The sequence below is a fragment of the Ornithodoros turicata genome, chromosome 4 (genome assembly GCF_037126465.1).
Source record: "Ornithodoros turicata isolate Travis chromosome 4, ASM3712646v1, whole genome shotgun sequence".
NCBI classification, from domain to species: Eukaryota; Metazoa; Arthropoda; class Arachnida; order Ixodida; family Argasidae; genus Ornithodoros; species Ornithodoros turicata.
Genome location: NC_088204.1, coordinates 83,159,675 through 83,177,713, shown reverse-complemented (window position 1 = coordinate 83,177,713; position 18,039 = coordinate 83,159,675). Strand labels below are relative to the sequence as shown.

The window sequence follows — 18,039 nt, the reverse complement described above, 5'->3', positions numbered from 1 at the left end:
TAAAGCATTACAAAGACACATTTAAAGTGCCTTTTCAAAATAGAAACCTTCAAAATGCAGGAGCAAAGTGATTCAAAAAGAAAGCCGAGACAGCAGAAAATACAGCAACGACAAAAAGGGTTAGCACAAAGAGAAATTTTCCGGAATCGGGTAGTTCGCGGAATCTCCGATCGAGTGGCGCTGGCGACAGTATCACCGTGGCGCGCCCGTCGCGCTCCTCTTATAACGGCGGCCGGCATGCCGAGCTCAGAAGCGCAGAGAACGGTTCTTGTTTTGCTTGTGATGGAGGTACGCAGTCAATAAAGGATCGTCTGCTTACTCCTAGTGGTAAGTTGACACGCGCTTTCTCTCCAATTTTAGCAGGGTTTTTGTGCATGCCACGCGAATCGGAGCGCGGTTGGATGTTCGGGTTTCGCATTTGCTGCTGCAAAGCTCGAGCGAGCCAACGTCGCCGTGCAAAGCCACAAAACATTGTCTTTTTCATTTCGTAAAAACATATCCTATACAGTTCGTAGCTAGTAGTTGTGCTTGAGCTCCATATGGAAAGTGCCTTTTATCGGTAACAATTGTACAAACGCATCGGAACTGTGGCGTTTGCGCAAACGAAAGCAGCAAACCAAAAGCGTATGATCTCTTCTGCCCATAAACGATGCCGGAAATGTGCGGTGAAACACATTATATTCGCTGTATAACCTTTTTCGGGTTGAATCCGATTCTCCCCTCCCGAACCAGTTCGGGACCAATTCACATTAAATCCGATTTCTCCCTGAATTCGAATCACGTATCAGGTTGTACCACGTAACGTGTGCGTGACGTAGATATCATTGGAGTGCGGCAATAAAGTATGCCAAGTACATCTGTTGTTATGGCATGAGCATTGTGCTTGTCTCAATAAATCGCGAGCTATGTATGTTTGACCAATATACTATATACATACTTTAACTGCGAGCGGATAGTAAACACAAGTAATAAATCGATAACACCCGGATTACTCATTTAAAAATAGCTTCCGATTTTTTCTACCCGAAAAGCATTTTACGCGAAAGATCCTACCGTAATCATATTTGGGTGAACGTGAATAGACTGGCAATAGATTTTGGTGCGCTTGGATGATATGCTTGTCGGAAAATATTTTCTTTCGATACTGATGCAGTGTCCTTTCAGATGACAATCATACCAGTGTAGTTCTGAGGTTCTGAGCCACAACTATGTTCTTGAAAGATTTTAAGCGTCAGCTAACGATTAAGATTAAAAGCTTTTTTTTTTCTTTTCGCTACAGTAGTCTGCGTTGAAATGCTGTGTAGAACACGTTGTCGTCCTAAGTAGAATCGCTCTGGATATTTAGTATTGCCTCTCGATCATATTTATAGGACGGTTGACGAAGGGTGACTCATCGTAGTTATGATTTAGGAAAAGGCTCTCTTTCGTCATCCGAAAGCTCCCTTACGAGATAGAAGAAATATCGCGTGGCAACCTGTATACTTCTTCAGTGTTTTTTTTTTTTTTTTTTTTTTTGCAAAGCAGCTTCCGTAGGCAACTTATATCTGTGTTGGCCGTACCGTTCTTCCTGAAGGATTTTACCGACTTGGGTCTTAGTTTTGCTCCATCGCCAGGACGAGGTCAGATGCAGCGTGTTCTTTGGGGGAGGCAATACATGTGGACACCGTCGCGGGGCAAAAGTTCATTCATTTTGTGGCCCTCGCAACATACAGGGTGTTTGCTCTAACGTGTCCAGAAATTATGTTTAAAGCGAGTGATAAAAGAAAAGCGAGTGGTACTTTTCTGCTACTTGAGTAAGAAACAGGTACTGCTTCACTATAGTAGCACCTGTTTCTTAGTCAAGTAGCTGAAATGTAGAGCTCGTTTCTCTTTTATCGCTCGCTTTAAATCAAATTTCTGGACCTGTTAGAGCAAACAAACACCCCGTATGTTCGTTCGGGAATGCCACATTTGAGGGTTCCCTCCTACTTGGGTTTTGTTCGTTAGGTTATCGCGGAAAGAGTATATTTTCAGAGTTATACACGGAGACAGGGATTTCGGATGTCATCACACCGCGTTCGATGCTCATTTCACAAAACTATCACACGAGATGCGCTACAAAAATAATTAGAAACTTGGCTTCCAAATATTGCTTCGAGCAAGCAAGAAGCCCTCAAAACAACTCAGTTTTTTTTCCCCTCATCTAAAGTGGGAGAAAAACGGGATGTCGCAACAGGCGTCTGTATTGATCGAGACTACCTTTGACATTATTCTTTCTTGACGTCGACACGTCGAGGTCACGACGCGCCGCGGCTGCTTCTCATAGAAATGTTTGCATGGAATAAAACGTATTTGTGTAACGCCGTAAACCGCCAGTGGCTCTAAGCAACGCTAGTGACTCTAAGCAAGACACATGCCGCATTGCCTATATGAAGCGAAGGACAGTTCTCTCGTAAAAACATCGGATTTTTGGTGATGAGGAATATGGATGTACTTTTCGCTGGGATAGAGAGGATATTGATAGTACTGGGAAAAGAAAGTGTTTCTCTCTCTTGGAAGCGGGAGAGAGGGCACGCCGGGCGCATCCCGGGCTTATCCGGGGCTCCTTTGGGAGAGGAGGCTAAACAGGGCCCTTTCCTTCTCGCTTGGGTCAGAGCTACAGCTATGTTCTGGAACCGCTGCGCAAAATCATTATTTCGCATAAACGGCATCGAAGCTTTCCTCCTTCAAGATGGAAAGTTTTTCGCTATCTGGAAAACGTCGTTCACGTTGGCTGCCGCCAGCCCGCATCTGATCAAGACTAATCTGGAGCGCAATAAAACATATGCTTGTGTTGTGTGCTTTTTTATGTCCCGCTCTAATGTCCCACATTGATGTACTTACATACGCATAAATCCGCGTGTAACCATGTCAAGGACACGAGGAAGAACCACCATGTACATTTTAAACGAGGATCCCGAGATTACTTTGTTGCGATAAGTCGATACGATACGTTTTCGTCGCATTCATGGAAACGCAGCTATCCACTCATATGACCAAGGTGAGCGCAGCCAAACATCAGCTCTGCGCTCGTACACTCAGGATAATAATGGTATAATTTAGGCTGCTTTAACGCAGCGGCTGCAGCGAAAATGATGTCCACCTCAGGGAACATTGGGATGAAATCAAACCATAATGAAAACCAAAAAGCTGCTCGTGCACTGAGCGCAGACCTCAACTAACATAATTAGTATACCCCGGATATTGAGGAAGGTCTTTATTTATAGGCACCAAAAACGAAATTATGGCAGTAATAGATTATGTGTTGTCTCGGGCGGAGAGCAGAGTGTGTGGCTTCCATATGAACGAAAAACAGAGAAGTAGATATACATATTTTATCACCAGGGCTTTCAGGGGCGGGGTTTATTTACCAGTGCATGTGCAAGAGCGTCTCTCTCGAGACGACCTGTTACCGTTACATATCACGTCCTTTTTTCAAACAGGGTGACCTGTTTGATCCACGAAAGAAAGCGCAAAGGACCCCCCCCCCCCCCCACTCATCCCCAATGCCAACAAATCTCCACCGATGCCTACGTAATGCCATCCTGCGCACGCCAATAATCCTGGTGGTTACCGTGGTACATCCCAGTGAAGACATGTGAGGGATGTTTTCTGTGGTGTGCCAAAAAAGAGCACACCCCTCCCTCTCCTGTGACACAATCAGACCTCGGCAGTTTTGACCTTCGCTCACTCAAGTTCACTCACCACCCACCCAGTTCTCGGCTCGCTCACTCATGCTCATTCACCGTCTGCTCAGCTCTCGGTTTGCTCATTCACGCTCACTCACAGTCCGCTCAGCTCTCGGCTGGCTCAGTCAAGTTCACTCACCACCCGCCCTGTTCTCAGCTCGCTCACTCACGCTCATTCACCGTCCGCTCAGCTCTTGGTTCGCTCACTCAAGTTCATTCACGACCCGCCCAGTTCTGAGCTCGTTCACTCACGATCAATGACCGTCCGCTCAGCTCTCGGCTCGCTCATTCACGCTCACTCACCGCCCGCTAAGCGTCTTGCGGTCTTACGGGTGTTCCTTATCTTTCATCACCCCCGTGTGTCAACCGAGCGGATGAACACGAAATTGACAGCCGGAGTAGCTGATCCAAAGAGCGCATTGCTGCACTGCTCCGCTCAAGAAATATGTAAACCGAAACCAATTAATTACTCAGAAAGAGCACTAAGTGTCGACGCGTTTTTTTTCGTGCAATATTTTTCGCTGAAGGTCTCGACGCGTAAAACGGAGGTTCTGCAAGCCTGCGAAGTAAAATTAAAAAGTTAAGATGTTTATTTCATTAGTGAGCGTATGCAAATGGGCCGCTCACTACTCCGTTCATAGTCCCACTGCTCACTCAGCTCCAGACTCACGCTCAGTCACTGGCCGCTCAGCTCTTGACTCGCTCAGTCACGCTCACTCACTACCCATTCACTTCTCGGCCCGCTCACTCATGCTCACTCACCGCCCGTTCAAATCACGGCTCGCTCACTCGGGTTACTCCACTCGTAAGGGTGTTTTCTTAACTCCCGATTGAAACGGGCGATCCGACTGTCAATTGCCATTATCAAAAAAAGGCATCTCTATGAACACAAGAAGACACCAGCTAGCTAGGCACCAGCTTGCTTGTAAAGTTGCAGTACCTGTTCCTCGGTGCGTAATGTTGTGTACTTTCCAAGGTGTACTTTCTGGTGTTTGAGAAAATTTATTAGACGACTCATACCATAGAGCACACTACGAGTACTAATACTAATATTAATACGCACTAATACACTAGTTGGAATTAGTTATAATGCACAAGATACAATGTATATATGGTTGCATGACTATGGGACTGTACATATATGACTATACAACTGTGATTGTATACACATGACGACCATATTCGTCACTGTGGCTATGTACATATGAGATGGCCTTTATACATATATGGAGGTGCACCAACGATGCTAACTTTCTTGGTAGAGCCAGGACTTGCGAAAAGAAAATGTCCTCTGCAGGGATACAACTGATTTGGCTATGTCAGACACGGGCTTGTTGATCTCTTTTTCCATTATTTGCAGATGTGTGTCGATAATCTGAACCAACGAATAAAGGTACAAGGCTGCACCATCGCGTAGTCTGGAGAAACCTCATCATAAACACCCCTTCGTGTCCGAGCATCATTTCACTCCCTTTTGACTCCATGCTTTCTGAATCGCCAGGCGCTCCGGTTACCTGGCATGGCTCTTTGTCCTGGTTGCGGATTCCCGTTTTGGTTTCCAGGGGTTTGCTTGGACGGGTTAATTGTTGCACGGATACTGTGGTGAGCTTGGCTTCCATCTTCTCTGTTGTCGGTGGGGCTTGCTCTTTTTCATCGCCTCGTGTCAACCGACTGGTTTCAGTATTACATAGGATACATGTTGGTCCATCTTTCTTGTTCGTAGAAAGGTTCCGTTTTTTCGTGCTTTGTGAGCTCCGGGTTTCTTCTTCGTCAAGATCATTTCCTTTCTAATGATGCCGTTCCATTGGAGTAGGTTTTTCGCGTTTGGGCTGTACGTGCCATCTATTCGATTTATACTTTGGATCTATTTGCTACGTAGGCAAGAATATCGGAGATATCTCAACATTCAAGTTACCAATGTGCTGTGGGGTTTATGGATTAGTCGTCAATGAAGCGGGATTTTAATCGTGCTTCTGGAAATGCGTACGTTCATCTCCCTAATTCTCCTTGGGTGACTGGATTATAGGGGTTGCGAAGGAGCCAAGTTTCAATTTCCCGCTGTTGCCTGATGGCCTCTACGATCAGACAGAGGGTATTGTTGGTGTACGTGATCAATGGTATTGCACACGCCCAAGACCAACGGAGCAGCGCGCCCCTTTTAGGTCCCTATGGGGCAAAAACCTCACTTCAGGCATGCTGAGACGAACGCGAAAAGTCAAAACCGAGAAATTTCCACAACAGGCGATGGCGACAGCGAGCGCAAATATAACAACTTCAAATTAGCTTTTGTTCACACTATCGAACCTTACAAAAAATTGAAATATGCTTTTTCTACTATATAGTTACTTTCCGATTGTTCCCATAACTCCGTCTCGCAGTATTCGTAGACATTTTTACAAACCTATCCCCGTACCGAAACCGGAGCTTCCCCCAAACGTGTCAGCTGGTCGAGCTTGAACTGGTACTATTTCAGCGTTGAATTACGGCCAGTCCAGCTTGGTCTAGTACCCCGTGGTGTCCAGTTGCCACCAGCCCAGCTTGAACTGGTACCATTCAGTGCCCTGTTTCCACCAGGCCAGCTTGAACCGGTACCACCTCACTTTCCTGTTGCCACCAGTTTGGTACCAGTTGACTTCCCAGTTCATTTTTTCGCCTGATGGGACCCCATCTTTCCACCCTAGCCCCTGAATGCCAACCAGGTATTGCGTCACACCATTTGCGCAAAGATGGTAACAACAACAGACTGACCGTTCTACCATTAAAACGCGTCTGGTTCGACGGCACTCTTTCGACACAAGACTATACAAATAACATTGCTGACGGCGATAACGTTTTAACAATGACGCCGTTGGTGACGCGTTTTGCAACCTGACATTGTTATACAACATATATATTTATCCAAATATGCAAGATTTACGAAAGAATCCAGAGAATATGAAATGTAGACGCTGTCTGTCACATGAAAGAATTCTGTGTTCCGTGGACACGTGTGCTTTGTCGGAAGCAGCAGCAGGCAATAGAGAGATCGCGGCAGTCAGTATATATAGGGTGTTTTTTTATTCCTTACAGAATGTTTTATTAAAAACTAGCAGAGCAAAATAGATTCCGTTATAACAGGTGGGTTATATGGCCAGACGAACAACCTGTAGTACATCGTATGCGACAGTACGCAGATGTACAGCGTCTATTGGAAGAAATTAGAGATGACGGGCACCATCTGTTTCTATTAAACGACAGACACTTCGTACAGATAGATATGATTCACGGTTGATATGTGATACCGATAGCACTACTCAATTCTGCACGCACTCGAAAGGGTCGTGCATACTCTCGCTAGACGTTGTTACCAAGGTATATCTAAACAGGTAGCGCAACTGTGTCTTCAGAATGACGCCATGATAGAGACGGTCAGCGCCATCCATCCGTTGCGCGTCAGAGGTGACGTCAGCAGTATGAATAATAAGTAGTGCATAATTGGCTATGGCACGATTTCGTTAGCGCACTTCGTTTGCGTTGTATTCCCTTTTCCTCACCCGTGCAACAGTACCAGACGAGAACACAGAAAAAGTAAATCGTATCAGGTTGAATGAAACATATCAATACGAAGTACATACAGGGTGTTTCAAAAAACGTGTCATTCGGACTTTATAAAAAAACGGGGTGACGGAAAAATACGGGGTAAAGGGCACTTGTGTGGCAACTGAATTTGCCATCTTGCAAAAATATTTTAATTTGATTTTAATTAACATAAATTGGATTTCTTTAATTGAACTACAAAATTTCCCAACCCAACCTAACGTTTTTTTTACAGAATTAGAGAGCCTGTAGCGAACTTAGTCAGATCCACCAAGAAATCCGCTCGATATTGCAAAGGGTACTGCCCAAAAAAAGTCCCGAAGTTGAGGCTTCAGAGTTTCGGGTATTCAACAGCGCACCAAATCAGTCGGAAAAATGCGCGGAGGGCAGGACATGCTCCTGCCCCCATGAAGCTAGAACAGTTTATCACCGGACCGGCGTGCAACACAAGACGCGCAGATAACAATGCAGGTGACATTCCACCATACGTTGATAAGCGGCAAACGAAAATGATTCCGCCCCTTTTTTCCCGCCTTGTGTTTTTTCGACCTTCTATCTTTCATGGGGGCAGGATCATGTCCCCCTCTCCACGAATCTTTGCGTCTGATTTGGTGCGCCGTTGAATACCCGAAACTTGGAAGCCTCAATTTCGGGACTTTTTTTGGGCAGTTCTATTTGCAATATCGAGCGGATTTCTTAGTGGATCTGACTAAGTTCGCTACGGGCTCTCTAATTCTGTAAAAAAAACGTTAGGTTGACTTGGGAAATTTTGGAGTTCAATTAAAGAAATTCAATTTATTTCAATTAAAATCAAATGAAAATATTTTTTCAAGGTGGCAAATTCAGTTGCCACACAAATGCCGTTTACCCCGTATTTTTCCGTCGCCCCGTTTTTTTATAAAGTTCGAATGACACGTTTTTTGAAACACCCTGTATAGTTATCACATATCTTGACAACTCCAAACAGAAGGGCACCGTGATATCACATAGAAACGAGGAAGGTTCACTTAAGCTCCATTTCTTACCTAGAGCAATACGCACACGCAGTGATTAGACGTTTGCATTTATTCAATGAGTGGCCATTGCAACAAAACATGACATCGTTGGTGCACAGCTGATTCCTGCTAACACTCACGCTATCATGGCCGCTCGTCCCGTGAATTTTTTTTCGCGGGGCCAGCAACAGGGCAACAGCATTGTATTCATCAGTTCACACGTGTTAATCTTGGATTACAGCTCCGAGATGTCAACGTCGCTACCTGTTTAACCCAAAAAGTATAGGTGGCGTGCATATGACGTCACACCATAGCTTTACCCGTGCTTTTTCCCTCTTTCTGGTGAACCGGCGCACCCTGCGTGCTTCTTTTCACTCTTCGCAAATGCCTATAGGAACTCCGCATTACAATGCACGGATAAACACGCCCGGCCACTGTGACGTACGCAAACGTACTCGGGTGGTAGATGATTTCGGCACGAGTGGGGCAACAGAAAGTTTTTTCCTGTTGAAATTATGAATAACCTATTAGTACGCACACAACCCATGCCCACGTTCTAAAGTTTTTGTGTTTACGATCGTACCTCTACTGTCAACACCCAGGATCGCTCGCGCCTCATGATGGTAGCCTTGACGATGGGTCTGATTTAGTATTTTCGCTTGTTTTCGCTACCAGTTTAGATATACCTTGTTGTTACCTCCATCGGCCCGTTTGTTATCCCACGTGACTGCCATGACCAACGGATAGCTGCGCACGGGCGGTCACTCTCTGGGATAGGAGAATCCCATTGAGGGCATCGTTCTCTAGAGTCTTCCTGTATTAGGGAGTTTTAGTACAACGTACGCAAAGGCGCGTACGTCACAGAGAGCGTTGGTGCTCTCTTTCTGTTATGATACGATAGCGTACGTCAGGAATAGCGTTGAAGGTTCTGCGCACGGCCAGAACAGAACGCTCTCTGTTACGTACGTTGTACTAAAAGCAACTCGTATAGCCGCCGCCCTTTTTGCCGGCGGTTCAAGGCGTTTCAAGGAAAAGTCGCATCTTTGGAAGTGGTCAACAGCACGAGGCCCCATGTACAAAACTGCGAGGTTATCGGATAAAAATAATTACCGGGGTCGAAAGACTCGCAAAACGTCGCACAGACACAGCAAACGGGTCATCTTTAAGGTAACGTGTGCTTTGACCTTTGCTGTGACCAGGACCTGTCCAGAACGATTTCGTCTGTGGAGCAATAGATTGAATGACACCCTCGTGGTAGTTTTAGACACACGCAATGTTTAGTTTTGCCGCCGTACCTTACGAGTCACACAGTCTTACCCGTAATTTTCAATTTTAATTTACTAAAAGCTATTGTGATGTAAGACTACTCTTTTAAGCAACAACTCCTTTTAGGAAAATTGATACATTTGTGGAACTCCATTAGGTATTTCAGATCTGTTTCGAGAAGAAGAGCTGCGATGCCGAGCTCCAGTCAGTTGGCAACCCTTTCAGCCGCCCAGGAAGACGTCATTGTACAGAACCTTAAAGACCAATACAAATTGGTGGTCCTGGGAGCTGCACGCGTTGGAAAAACTGCGATTGTACACCAGTTCCTGTACGATGAATTTCCTGTGGACTACTTCGCAACTGTGGAAGAGGTATGTAACTCGGCGTCAAAGTACTCTGGTATCAGTACCAGATCAAGTGTTCGTTTCAGTTTCACACTGGTGAATACGAAGTGAATGGATCCTCCTTAACCCTTGACATCGTGGACACGAGTGGGAGTTACCCTTTCCCAGCCATGAGACGTCTCGCCATCAACACCGCAGACGCCATCATCCTTGTGTACGCCATCGACGACGCCGAATCCTTCGAACAAGTCCGTCAAATTCACGACCAGATTGTCGAACTTCGCTCAGGTCGCGTACCCGTCGTGGTCGTCGGCAACAAAGTCGACCTGGACAGTGACCGAAGGGTCCGACGTGAAGTCGCAGAAACGGTCATCACCATAGATTGGGAACACGGATTTGTCGAAGCATCAGCCAAAGAGAATACAAGAATTGTCAACATTTTTCAACAACTAATGGTTCAGGCTAAGATCCCGTGCGACCTCAATCCAGCCATGATAAATAAAAGAAGAAAATCGCTGCCAGTGTATCCAACCAGCCCTAGTATCAAGGATAAGACGTTGCTCAAGAGGAACAGCTGCGCGGTGTCGTAGATGACTGCTGTCCTTGAGAGCAACAGCGTATCCTGTGATGCTTCTTTACCGAATTGTTCTCAACTCCACTGCGTGATCAGCAGGAAACTCAACAACGGTGTTCCAAGATTATATGATGGACGTCAGAAGTGCAGAACGATTTCCAGGGACACCAAAGATTTCAATTTTTCTTGCTTTCTGCAAGGATTATCAGAACAGTAGTGTGTGTCTTCGGGAAGCAATAGTGTAAAGGACAGCTTGTTTGTGTTGTATAGAAGGAAAAACCTTCTGAGCAATGTTCTGAATGAGACGCCGTATTGCTGCGCTTGTTCTCGATAAAATGGTGCTATTGTAGAGCTTATCTCGTGTTAGGCGAGGATATAACGATTTTGATAAATTTTAGCGAAATTTATCTTTGGACAACACTGTAGACATACGGGGTAACATGATGGTGTACATATATCGCAGACACCAGCCTTCCCACAGAACTCTCCCCACCCTCACTTCCGCCGTTCCCTGTCAAATTCTCCATTTGCGAGTTTGCAGTCATCCTGTCTTGTCTTCTTGTGTGTTGTGTCCCTCGTTAAATTGCTGCGATACGTCTACACCATTATCTTTGGACCTTTTAAAGCAAACAGAAAACAAACGAGCCTTTTCTTCATTGATTAAGATGTTCCACATCAAGTAACAAACAGATCCATTCTGATGTAGACACACTGGGAGCCATACCAATAGCGACTATGTTCGAAACTTGTCGCGATGAACGGCCTCAAAATTGCCGTCCTAAGGTTATTCCCAGAAGGTTGCTTCGGAGATGATGCTTGGATTTCCAGCTATAATAAGGTATCATGATATAGACTACACTGGCAGAGAAAAGGTTCTGCTCAAGAGATGACCAGAATGCGTCCTCTGCTGTGCAAACATTAAAGAAGAAATACTGTGATTAAGGTGTGCGTACCTCCGGTACCTTCTGTCGTCCATTGTCGTGTACCTCTCAGCCAGACACCGTAAGACTACGAGCCTGATAAAAATCTCCAAGTCATCCTACCAACGCTCCCATAGTACAATAATGTCACGTTGATACAAAACGCACGAACACGTAATGCAAGAACCCGGATCACTTGAAATGAAAGCGTACTAATTATGTATCGGCGATTGACTTTCTTCTCTACACTGACAGATAATTGATACGAAAACAATTATTATACCTGGCTGTTCCTTCTTGTGATGTCTCTCTATCGAGATAATAACTAGGACGCAAAAATTATCCCACAATCGACATCAATTGCCTAAATGCGATGCAATAATAAACACCCACTGATGCAAAAAAAAAAAAAATCAGTGTTGAACATTTTTGTACCGTCCGTGATCACTGTCGTTCATTGATAGGCTGCAAATCTGCTTTGCTACACTGACAGGAAATATGAAAAGAATGTCAAAACGAGCCTCCCATTTGTCAATACCTTCAACGATGTACCAGTGATCGAGACTTAAAGGACCATCCATGATTACACCAAGATGTGGCTTGACAAACGTGGACAGGATTTTTGCATGAAGCTTTATCGAGTTCCCTCGTTGATCTATATGTCTTGACGTGACTGGTATTTTTATGTCATGTACAGAAATGCGATGTAATGTTTGTACTGTTTTTGGAGGTTCCATGTGGGTTTTTGTCACACATTCGTGAAGGTGTTTTTAAAAATAACTATCGGTCACCTTGCTTTCGGTGAACTTCCTTCGCTAATAAAATGACTCAACATTTCTTTTGGCAAAGTTTTGTGTTCATTTGCACCTCGACCGACACGTTTTCCTTTCGATTGTAATGTACGCATCCAGGAAATCCCCGTACTTTTCCACGGATGCTCCACGGGACAGCTTCTCGAGGGAATTCCATTAGAAATGAAATGACTCGAAATGGGCGTTTATCCGCAACCAGTGACTATGATTCTGAACACTAAGTTATGCGCAGCACGACAAAACACTCTTGGAGAAGTGATTATCTTATTAGGTGTAACACACTTTGCACCAGCCTGGTTTTCTCTTCCACCAAAGCGAGAGCTTCGAATTCGAGTCAAGAAAAGACAAATAATAAAATAAATTTTCTTTACAAACAAAAGACGAATAATGCTCGAGGTCACCGAAAAAAAAGAAAAAGAAAGAAAAAACAAGAAATGAAAGCCACTCGGCGTCCTGAAGGCGGTGGTAACTACAGGCACGACGGTGCTACAGGTGTTCAACGAGGATGACGTTGGAATTGTGGGACAGGCTTTAACAGCTGCGGTGTCAGTGAACTGGTTTGCACTATGGGACGCAAAGTAGACGCTATCGAATGGCAAAAAGGGGCGATTGCCTTTGGGCGTGCCAAAGGCCATATAGTGAACAGGAAGTAGCGGAATTTGCACAACGCGCACGGTCATACGGGTCTCCCAAAAGTTTGAACCCAATTGAAAATCTTATTGATCTTAATCTTCTTAAAAAACCCAATGTGGGATTACCTTGAACAACGCGGCCGGCATCCACGGCAATCTGGATGACCCGCGTAATTCTTTGATGGCAGAATGTTTGAAAATTGATTTCTCCTACATCCAGAACCTAGCTTGTACAGTCCGTTCCACACACACAAAAAATTGCACTATTTACTTAGTACTAATTTACTTTAGGTAACTAATTTACTTTAAACTTACTTTAGTGTCGCATCGTCACAGAACGAAACGAACACTTCCGTTGGCGTCGCTTCTATTCGACGGAATCACACATTTGTCTTTAACGAGAAGGAAACATTCTTGCGATTGAAATCGGATTTTCTCAATGGACCCCTCGTGAGATGATCAGAAAATCTAATTTTTACGCGGAATTTAGGCTCCAACCTGAAACGTCGATACAGCTCGGTATAAATCGTTGTTCACTGTGGCAAACGCGCGCACATGACGTCACGCGCAACCTTTGAGCCACGTGACATGGGGCTGTCTCCCAGGCGTCTCACTGAGGGCTGAATGAGGCAGAAGCGTTGTTTTTACAATGTCCCCTCGTACTTGCACGACATGCCCTCCTACTGCGACTCCGGTGCGGACCTACTAAGGTAGTCGAATAGACGTTCTAGAGGGTAATACGGCGTTATTATACCCGTTTTGTTATGCCACAGTTAACCACGTGTCACATATAGTCGCACGCAGAACTCGCAGAACTGCAAGAAAAAAACTATCAAGGTTTGCATTTTTTCGGGCTTTCTCGTTTTACCATCTCATGAGAGCAGACGTCGCACTGTGGCTTCCCATTTTGTGATGTACAGTCTCCATATAAACACGGCCGCAAATCTTGACGAAAAATGTTTTTCCCCAAACAAGGTCAACCGGCCGGTTTCGAAAACGCGCGCCAAACTGTCTCTAGCGCTAGGGGGACATCATCCGTAGGAGTTCCCTAGATAGCAGACGACGCGCCGAGGTGACCTTGAATAAGAGGGACGCTTTCTCGATGTGAGAGATTTTGCTCTTTCCCGTGCGAGTGAGCCAATTTTGAACGTATTTTGTTAAAGAGAACTAATCTTCGATACGTTTGTCGCTTTCGTATGAAAAAAAAATAGGTAAAATAATGGCTTTTTGTAGAATATTTACGCGGGAAACGAATAGCTCACCGTTTGGAGCGAACGCGACGGAGCGAACACGTGCTTTTCTCTGTAATGAATGTTAGATCCTTCTGGTTCAGATGGGAAGTGATGCGGCTTTTTTCATGCGCTTCGTGCATGAGACGTGCAGGGCCAAAATGTTGTTACGACTTTCGCACGTGACCCGCCTGATCCCATCTGAGGGGTCTCGTTTAATCGAATAGGGCGAGGCGGACAAGCATTACTGCGACCCGACCGATTTCGTGATGCCATAAACTTATCAATTTCAGGGCATACACAATAATACACGAAATCGACGCCGAAATTTAATTTGACAGTTAATATCGTCACAGGTAGTAAGACAGGCTAGAAACAATCGCAGACAGAAAAACGTACGCGTGGCAGCAGGAATGACTGTTCCTGTTCACTAAACTGAGCTTGCTTTGTAGACCTTGCGGTCTGGTACCACGAGCTTGTTTGTTTGTTTTTTTTTGGGGGGGGGGAGGTATGTTTATTTTAAAAAAATGCGGGGAAAGCTTAGTCAGGCATAAGCAGACTTGCTATTCCTTCCATACAAAGAGAACAAAAAAAAAAAAAAGAAAAAGAAAGAGAGAAAGGAAGCAAATAAACACACAAATGGCCTTAGAGGCTGGTCGAGAGGGTAGTCGTAACCGCCCTCTGGTTGTGCAGGACCGTGCCGAGCATGGTGGCAAAAGTGACGTTAGGGTAGCCAAGTTGTCGCCAGTGGCGTTAGAAGATGAGTCTTTGTGAGAGGTAAAGGTTGCAGAATAGGAGGCAGTGCTCAATGTCGCTGGCGCGTTTTATACAGGAATGAGGGTGTCCGTGCAACATTCACTCGAAGACTGCGGAGGAGTGATTCTTCAGCTCTATTGCAACGCAGGCAATACTCAAGTGCAGAATAGTGTCTATATGTAGAGTCTCTTCTTCATAGTTTCTGAGCCGGGGGGAAACACTCATGACGTAAAATGACGTAGCGCACGTTCCTCCTTTCCACTCTGCTTCTCATATTTTGTTGTTTCGTGTGCAGTGGGAGTTCCAGAACAACGACGGCTTTTTTTTTTTTTTTTTTGTTACGTAAGGTATTTTCTTGTACGTTTGCACCCAGGCGTGGGACTCACTTGGGCGAGGTTGACGGCTGCTCAGGGGCTGAAAGATTAAATTAGGATAAGATATGCAGCACTGCATGGTGAACGTTGCATAATCAAAGCAATTTTCAAAGTTCAATCGAAAAACTAAATTTCCGCAACTAAAAAGTGTCCAAGGCCTTCCTAAATGGCGCAAAAGTTCCCAGAAGGTAACTGCCGAAAGTCCCACAGTCCTCCGGCGCATCCTATGCGCATGCGTATGACCTTGAGGCGCCGGAGAGGATTATCTCCGTCTTCACTAGATGGCGTGCTATGGGGACGACAGAAGTGGGGAGACCTAGCATGGTTCGTTGGAGAGCCGCTAGGATACGACACGTATAGGCGAAAAAGGACCATTGGGTGAAAATCATTTTCCTGCAGTAAGTATATTTCCGGTGCATATTCAATAGCATTATCGTTTGTCGTTTCAAATATTGCTTTTCGGTACATTACATTTCGGCCGGGTCATTCACTTTTCCCGGAAGCACAGAATACACACAGTCAAGTAGGACACGGCGCGAGGAAGCCACAGCTGCTCATCTAGTTCACAGCCGATCTCCAACTGTTTGCATTGATGACGTCAGCCACGCATTTGAACATCTGCAAAGACGTGTTTTCCTAACACATTATGCCCATCACTAATGGGCAAGTACGTGTCCCAAAAAAGCCGGAAATAGAAGAAATTGGATTGAAAAGACAAAATAATCGAGGTATGTCACTATCACCCACAGAACGGAGATGAATGCTGACATTCGTTTTGATACGATGTTCACACATGACCTTACGTTGACCAAGCCACACGTTGTAATTTAATCCTTGACCTTTGTGTTGGTGAGCACCCATTTTACAGACAATGAGATTAGTGTCGTTGATGGCATTTCGGACCATAACATAGTATCATTCTCTTGTATGTGTCAGAAATTGTTTAATGAAAATCTTGTACTGCCTGTGTTGATCGAGAAATTTGGAAGGACTGGAAGGAGGATTGGAAGTGGGGGGGACCCAATCAGTTTTTTCTTCTTCTGTAATGGGTGCACTAATAAAAGAAACACATCTCTGATCGAAGCGTATATAATGGAGGTTTATGGTCAGTAGAGAGTATTCCGTCACACCCATGACTGCCCTAGATATTTCCCAATTACCATTTCTGGAGGGTCGTCCTACTGACCCCTGATTTTTCTCTCCAACGAGCTGGATCAACCTCGTGAGCAACCTCTAGTGGCTTCTTCCATGGAAGTCGATCTGCACGACGGATAATCGCCTTGGGAGACCAGCGGTCACCGACTCCCCAACTTGCTTTCGTTTGATTTCACAGACAAAGCTGACCTTCCATATAGCGACTGAAATGATAGGACTTTTTACTTTCAGGTCATCATCATCATCATCATCGTCGTCGTCGGGACGCATGGACTCCAACATTGCTTTACAAAATGTGACTTCCTCGAAACACCAAGCTGCTCAGGCCGAATGTCTCATTACGGACAATAATCCTTTAATCCGCCCCCCAAGTATTTCATACGGTCAAAATCTCAGTTCGGCCGAAGGTGTCTCCTTACGACCAAAGGAGTCTCATAACAGCCAAAGGTTCGAGTAAAAGTCAAAACGTTGTCATTTTTATTGCGACCTAGGTAGCCATATATACATATAGGGACACACTCATATACTCTACTGAATGCTCATCTATACTGGTCTTGAACGTATATCATGGTCCGAGATCACAATCTGCATAACAGTAGACATACTATACATTAAGTTGAGTAGTAAGTTGAGACTGTGACCAAAATTTGCACTGGAACAACACGCACTGCTCGAAGAACAACAACGGAAACAAATTGATGTAACGCTAATTCGCACATTGTTCCAACCAATTAACAACAACAACGGATAAATTAGCGATAATGAACAAGAACCAAAAATGATAGAAACACAGTCGAGAACACTGATGTGAAACGCACGGCCACCATGTTGGTGACTTTTTGGGCGCCGAGATATTCGTTTGCTCGAAAACCAAGTTTCGAATTGTCACGTCCATCGTCCTCCTTTTATCTCGAAGACTCTTCGTTATTGGCGTTCTCACATTTTCTTTTAAGAAAACTATGGTTGCCGCATTGAAAAATCACGCAGTCATCTTTCAATGCCACCACCACGAAAAGTGACCACCAGTGGGAGCATGCCACGTCACAACGTGACGTAAGTGAATACACTGTACAATAGAGATGAGTGGTCGAGAAACACCACCAACTTCCATTGCATTGTATCGTATAGCTCCTAAGTGAGAGTAATTTTTATCGCATGCATAACGTAATTCGCACTGAAATGACGGGAGCCATTTTCACTAAAGAAAAGGAGCTCACGTGGGATTTTTTCAGTCCCGGCGAAACGTAACTTGCTGATGGCGCATTCTGGTACGCTTCAAGAATGGCGAAGTAAATTTACAAGACACTGGATTTCGGCTATGTTGTCACCTGTTTCATTCCTACACATCATTTCACATAACAGTGTGACCAAACCTGAATGCGATGCTGATGAATGTGCATGGTTCAACACATTTGTTTTCGATCGCATAATCGGGATCTCTCGCATTGTGGCTTGCGTATGACGAAGGGTTTTGCCTCCAATTAGCCCTAGCTAGAAACGACAAAACCAACCATGTGAGAATGTATATAGCGGTCTAGTCTTTTGACTTTCACATTTTATGAGAGAGTGTATCTTTTTCAGGTCGCGGCTGCCGTTCCACGTTTCCACTTGGCGAGTGTTCTGAGCACACACGCTTCAGCAGAGCCTTTCTTGCTTTCCTTTCAGACATACGAATTCTGAATGTACATCTTTCCTTAGG

General features: G+C 44.9%; 1 protein-coding gene, 1 long non-coding RNA gene and 1 other non-coding gene across 3 annotated transcripts in view; all 3 read left to right on the top strand.

The window, feature by feature from the left end:
• The first annotated feature begins 232 nt into the window (after positions 1-232).
• On the top strand, positions 233-12,219 carry LOC135392186 (GTP-binding protein Rhes-like). Its single transcript, XM_064622886.1, has 3 exons — positions 233-327; positions 9,702-9,915; positions 9,975-12,219. The coding sequence occupies exons 2-3, from the start codon at positions 9,736-9,738 to the stop codon at positions 10,476-10,478; spliced, it is 684 nt and encodes a 227-aa protein (XP_064478956.1). The 5' UTR covers positions 233-327; positions 9,702-9,735; the 3' UTR covers positions 10,479-12,219.
• A 1,925-nt stretch (positions 12,220-14,144) lies between these two features.
• On the top strand, positions 14,145-14,252 carry LOC135393619 (small nucleolar RNA U13). Its single transcript, XR_010422713.1, has one exon. It is a non-coding gene; the product is annotated as a small nucleolar RNA U13 (small nucleolar RNA).
• A 1,038-nt stretch (positions 14,253-15,290) lies between these two features.
• Positions 15,291-18,039, top strand: part of LOC135393570 (uncharacterized) — a 29,131-nt gene continuing 26,382 nt past the window's right edge. The window contains exons 1-2 of the long non-coding RNA XR_010422673.1: positions 15,291-15,583; positions 15,694-15,913. This is a non-coding gene — a long non-coding RNA (uncharacterized LOC135393570). The remainder of the gene's footprint in view (positions 15,584-15,693; positions 15,914-18,039) is intronic.

Excerpts from the sequence above, each read along its gene's own strand:
- LOC135392186 (XM_064622886.1), top strand. The coding sequence starts at position 9,736 with ATGCCGAGCTCCAGTCAGTTGGCAACCCTTTCAGCCGCCCAGGAAGAC. Across the intron at positions 9,916-9,974 it reads ACTTCGCAACTGTGGAAGAG|TTTCACACTGGTGAATACGA; the intron begins GTATGTAACTCG and ends TGTTCGTTTCAG.